The sequence below is a fragment of the Pleurodeles waltl genome, chromosome 10 (assembly GCF_031143425.1).
Source record: "Pleurodeles waltl isolate 20211129_DDA chromosome 10, aPleWal1.hap1.20221129, whole genome shotgun sequence".
Classification (NCBI taxonomy): Eukaryota; Metazoa; Chordata; class Amphibia; order Caudata; family Salamandridae; genus Pleurodeles; species Pleurodeles waltl.
This window is the reverse complement of record NC_090449.1, coordinates 20,123,865-20,129,864: the sequence shown is the minus strand read 5'-3', so window position 1 is coordinate 20,129,864 and position 6,000 is coordinate 20,123,865. Positions and strand designations below refer to the sequence as shown.

The following is a 6,000-nucleotide window of genomic DNA, read 5'->3' as shown; positions in this document are numbered from 1 at the left end:
CCATTGGTGGTCTCCCTCCAAGGGCTGGAAGGGCTCATCATGAGGGCCCTGCAGTGAACAGGGGCCCCTAGAATCTGAGCCAGTGTCCTGCGAGTGTTCAGGTATCTGGTCCACCCGGGGAACGAACAGACCCCCCCCCCCCGACAAAACGGACATTTCAGAGGTGCTCCTGCACCTCTGGTCTGAACCCCGATATGCTGGACCAGACGTGCCTGTGGTGATCCATGAGGGTAATTCCTAAAGCAGCAGTGTCTGCTTTATCGGGCGTCGGGGTAGAGGGAAGTACAGGTGATGGGGATGAAGGTGCTGTAGGGAAGGGTGGAACACGATGGTGGACTCGTGGCTGAATCCATGACCCTTTTGGTGGTAGGTGGCCTTGAGGACTTGAGGCCTGGTTCATCAGCAGTTTCTTGCTTTCTTTTGTTGGCATCCAGTTAAGTCTTGAGCCAGAGACGCAGCAAGAACTTCGCCTATGTCTGGATGACTAAATAGGTTCTTCTTTTTGCATAAAGGACCTTGGACAGTTTTTCAATGATCGACCACTTGATGATGTCCGATTTCCATGTCCAAGAGAGCATCAGCGTTGGTTTCAATGCTAGTGGCAGAGCAGGAGCAGGTTTTAGCCACAATTTTGGCACAAAATGGCTTGTTGAGGTGATGGCGAAATGCAACATGGATCATTGCCCTTTGATAGGGCTTTGGCTGCATCGACGAGTCTCTAAACTACCAGAGGAGCTTGAAGGACCTTGGACAGTTTTTCTAAGATCGACCACTTGAAGATATCTGGTTTCCGTTTCCAGGAGAGCATCAGCGTTGGTTTCAATGCCAGTGGCAGAGTAAGAGCAGCTTTTGGCAACAATGTTGGCACAAAGTGTGGCTTGTGGAGGTGATGTTGAAATGGATCGGTGCCCTTTGAAAGAACTTTGGCTTCATCGACGAGTCTCTATACTCTTAGAGGAGCCAAAGCAAAGTGTTTGTGCTGTTTTCTGCTCCACTTGGGGGCTTGTAGCCCAACTCGCCCACAAGAATGGTGCTCTGCCTGCTGAAGGGTGTTTTGGGACTTAAGACTGACCTTGGGGCCTGGAACTGGTACTTGTTTCATTACAAGCTCTTCGGACTCCTCCTCAAGCCTGTAACCTCTGAGAAGACAGCCTCCTGACTCTCTCCTCTTTGGTCTGCTTGAATGCACAAGGGCCCAGTTCCTCACCAGTGCCAGGTTGCTCATCAGCCCAAAAGACGTCAGGCATTTCCGACAAGACCTGCCACTGCAGTTTGTGGTGAGCCCACATTCTTTCTCTCCGGTAACAGCAGGTCTTCTTTTAGTGGAAGGTAAGACAAGCATTACAGTAGGCCTCTGCCTGGTCTGGTATGGGACACAAATTGCACACAAAGTGTGCATCACTCCAGGAATATTTGGTGTTACAACTAGGGCAGAATTGGAAGGGTGCAACTTCCAGACCCTTGCCTTAGGTGAATTCTTCAAGAGATGATCCAGCCAACTAGAGATATGCTTTGCGCTGGATTAAGGAGGCACAGTGCGTCAAAGGCTAATACTTAGAGACCATTGGATCAGAAGTCCTGGTGTCACAAGAATCCCCGGGCACAGGGATGGTGTTTTCATTGTGGGTTCAAAGGGCGAGAAGCTGGAACCGAGAAACTGGTGTGGAAAATGTCACATCCAGAGCAGTGTTCTTGAAAGTCCAAGCCCAATGGAAGAGAAAAAAAACTGGTGGAGTCAGTGTGCTGGTGTGTTGAGGACCAAGGGTGGAGTCTTAACCAGTCCTGTGATTCAAACTTCAATTCAAAAAACAAAAACACAAAAGGTGCAAATGTCATGACCCAACACTAGATGGAAGCAGTATGCAGACCATGTGTATCTACAGTCATGCGTGCTACCAACATATATACAAGTATATAGATATCAAGCACAATACTTGCACCATTCGTCCAACTACACAATCACACATGAATCTACAGCTCATTCAGGGCAAGGCCTTCTAGTCCACCTCCAGTAGCATTATCATAGTAGGCTGGTTTCACAGTTCCTGTGTGACCCTACTGTGGATTGTGGGTCCACTCTTCTGTACCTGGTGCACAACCAGTCACTTTGTTTTATGCCAAGACTGAATTAATGCAGCAGCTGTCTCTACTCAAGTGTGAACTGTGCACACCTCAGAAGTGAAAACACAGCACATTTACATTACAACAATGACTGCCGTTAACTACATTTATGTAGCACTAATACCTGAGGGGTGTCTAGGCACTTGGGCGTTGCTGAAGATGAGCCAGTAAAAATACCATGAGGTTCAATGCTCTGAGTGAATTGCAAGAGGGTCACCGAGGGACCCCCATCGAGTGACAGGCACCATCCAAACAGAAGAATGGGGTGTTGAACAGGACGCTGCCTTAATCGCCAAGTGTTACCAACAGCTGGACATGGAAAGATTTCAGCAGGTGGCTCTGCTTGAACACAGACTGAAAAAAGTGCCTCCTCTGTGAAGTGCATGACACCGAGGAGAGATAAATAAACACAAAAGGGAAAAAGCAGAAAGTTAAAGAGTTGTGTACCATAGGCTGATTGTCATAAAAGGTCAGGCTCTGTTGAGAGACCTTTTTAAATTTATTACAGATTAAAATGCCCAAATGTCCATTTAATTTTTATTTACAGGTTTGGCAGTCAAGCCTCAGAGTCCAGTGATATCACCAAAGCAAAAGTTCAGTGAACATTTTAAAAGGCCAATAGTTTGGAAGGAGATGAGTCTGTCTTGTCCCAACACTCAGAGGGCTTCTGATGGTGGTGGGTCAGTGGCCTTGCTTTGGCAATGCTGCTCCCAATCTCAGAGGACGCTGTTCATAATCTCAGCAGCAGCAGTGGAAGCTGTTAGAGACATCAGTAAAGTCAGGCCTACAGCTGGTGAGGTTGACCACAAGTGATGCGGTTACAGCTTTGTGCGACTTCCAAATGCTCTGTGTCCTTGCACCTTAATGAGAACTTGGACTTCTGTTTCCCTTTAATAAGGTTCCAGGTAACTAGAAGTTATATTCATCGCTTTCCTCTGGAGTCCGGCCGCCTCTTTGCAGTGATGGAAGACCTGTGGACAGAATTACAGACATCGACAGTTAACTTCAGGAGTCACTAAAGCAGATTTTACAAATGGTGCGACATGGTTAACAATGGAGGGGCTTCACCGGTGCCTCAAGTAAAGTTCTCAGCGACAAGTGTAAGGTCTACACAAAGCCAAATAGAACTTCTCTGTTTCTTTAAGTGAGAGTACTTTAGGGTGGGGAAGTTTGGTACCAGACTACCAAAAAATATGTGCCCTGGAGAAGGCAAGAAAGGCATGCATGCAAAGACAGCCATAGAGAGGCTGCGTGATATGATTACAGGTTGCTAAGTAGGTTCTTTCCTTGTGGGTGTGTGCTCACTGGATTGGTTGAAGCTGAAGAGATAGGTAGAACAGTTGTTACAAACAGCCAAGGTTCTCTATGAGATTGGCGAAACAGAAACAGGTGATCAAGAAGATGAAGTTGGAGAAGGCGAGTTCCAATATGTACGGTGACGTGAATAACAGCATAAAGCCGAGAAGGAGAGGTAGCTTACAAGAAGCACTCACTTTTGTGTTCTAATAACACCTGGAAGGAATAACATCTTCCAAATATCAAGCTGCAGATGGTGAAGAGTGGTTTGGGATGGAAGATTTTCAAGTAGTGAGTGAATCCAGGGCAGAAGTGGTCTGGAGAAAAAGACTGAGGTTTGTTACCCCGAGATGGCGAGAAAGGATTAAGTGAGGGGTAAAGGTGCCGTCGGTGGTTTCGGACCAGACAGATGGGTTACTTTGGGCTTTTAGCCAGAGTACCCTACATGTTCAGGATAACGGGAGGGTTCTACGTGATACGCTGCTCACGAAGGAAAATACTAGGTTTTGCAGGTGCCCAAATCAACAGATAGATACCAGGACTGTTCTGGAGTGCATTCAACCTCTAGCACATGGAGTACTTGAGCTAGGCGGCTAGTTACAGATAACCGAGAATGAAAAATATTTTCAACAAAATCACTCACTTGGTAGCCTAAAATGACTATTGTGATAATGTGAGTAAAGAGAACAAAATGCACATATCGTGGGAGACGTGAAGAGCACACTGACCACCTGGGAATCTACACTTTAATCAGATTTAAAGGTAGCCCCCATGTTAACCTATGAGAGGGACAGGCCTTGCAACAGTGAAAAACGAATTTAGCAATATTTCACTGTCAGGACATATAAAACACATTACTATATGTTTACCTTAACCATACACTGCACCCTGCCCTTGGGGCTACCTAGGGCCTACCTTAGGGGTGCCTTATATGTAAGAAAAGGGAAGGTGTAGCCCTGGCAAGTGGGTACACTTGCCAAGTCGAAGTTACAGTCAAAACTGCACACACAAAACACTGCAGTGGCAGGTCTGAGACATGATTACAGAGCTACTTATGTTGGTGGCACAACCAGTGCTGCAGGCCCACTAGTAGCATTTGATTTACAGGCCCTGGGCACCTCTAGTGCACTTTACTAGGGACTTACCAGTAAATCAAATATGCCAATTATGGATAAACCAATCCACAGTACAATTTATATGGGGAGCACTTGCACTTTAGCACTGATTAGCAGTGGTAAAGTGCGCAGAGACAATAAACCAGCAAAAACAGAGTCCAAAACCAGGAGGTCAGAAGGCAAAAAGACAGGGGAGACACGCCAAAAAGCTGCCAGGTCTAACAATGCACATATGCCCTCCCCTGTGGTATAGTGCACCCTGCCTTAGGGCTGTAAGGCCTGCTAGAGGGGTGACTTACCTATGCCACAAGCAGTGTGAGGTTGGCATGGCACTCTGAGGGGAGTGCCATGTCGACTTAGTCATTTTCTCCCCACCAGCACACACAAGCTGTGAGGCAGTGTGCGTGTGAGGGGTCCCCAGGGTGGCTTAAGACATGCTGCAGCCCTTAGAGACCTTCCCTGGCATCAGGGCCCTGAGTACCAGGAGTACCAGTTACAAGGGACTTATCTGAGTGCCAGGGCTGTGCCAATTGTGGAAGCAAATGTACAGTTTAGGGAAAGAACACTGGTGATGGGGCCCGGTTAGCAGGCCTCAGCACACTTTCAATCATAACTTGGCATCAGCAAAAGGCAGAAAGTCAGGGGGTAACCATGCCAAGGAGGCATTTCCTTACACTGTACATTATTCATCAGTTCTCCAAGATATACTACTACCAAGAAACATGAAAGCAAATGTGCATCTCTTGGGGAAGACCATGTAATGGAGATGCAGAGAGGGGCAGCGTAGAAAGAACATTTGTAAGAGTAGGAGGCACAGGCCCTACGATATGTCCAATTGATAATGAGGACACAGAGGAGCTCCTGCGGGTTGGGGTGGTCACAGAGCCACAGCAGGCCAGACGCACACAAGTGTGAGAACCATATTACAATGGGAACGATTCCATGTGGCATCGTCTGTCGTGGCTGATCCCTGTGAATGGCGGCCGGGGCAGGTTGTCAATCACCACAGATGGCGATGTTCTTCACAGAAGGAAAGAGGGGCAATGGTTCAATCTGCCACTCTGCAAGGGCCTCAAGAGCCCCCTTGAAGATGGATCCAGTCAAACTGCACCCAACCTTGTAGGGGTACTCACTATCCTCATCGGAGGTGTGGCTGCAGGGTCTGCATACAATCACTTCGACAATGCAGATCCTGCCATGCTGTGAAAAAAATCCATGCAGACACACACACTCTGCCTTGGAAGGGACAAGAGATAAACATAGATGGCAATGTCTGAGGTCTTGACAGGGCACGGGGATCTTGGAAGTCTCCACGCCCTGTCCCAAAGTGCCTTTTTTGTCCTGGTAACTGTGTCTGCAACACCATACACTGCTTTGCACCAGCCCATACCCCATAGGAGGGAAAATACACTACACGACACAATGAATAGGTGCAACTTACGAATGTGCCAAAGGTGTCTGCACCTAA

General features: G+C 47.6%; 1 protein-coding gene across 2 annotated transcripts in view; it reads right to left on the bottom strand.

The window, feature by feature from the left end:
- Positions 1–2,578: 2,578 nt before the first annotated feature.
- Positions 2,579–6,000, bottom strand: part of IRAK1 (interleukin 1 receptor associated kinase 1) — a 194,119-nt gene continuing 190,697 nt past the window's right edge. Inside the window, exon 14 of one of the 2 annotated variants that reach the window (XM_069209461.1) lies at positions 2,579–3,092. In XM_069209461.1, coding sequence (XP_069065562.1) covers positions 3,031–3,092 — 62 coding nt within the window. In that variant the 3' untranslated portion in view covers positions 2,579–3,030. The remainder of the gene's footprint in view (positions 3,093–6,000) is intronic. The other variant, XM_069209462.1, reaches the window with a different exon arrangement.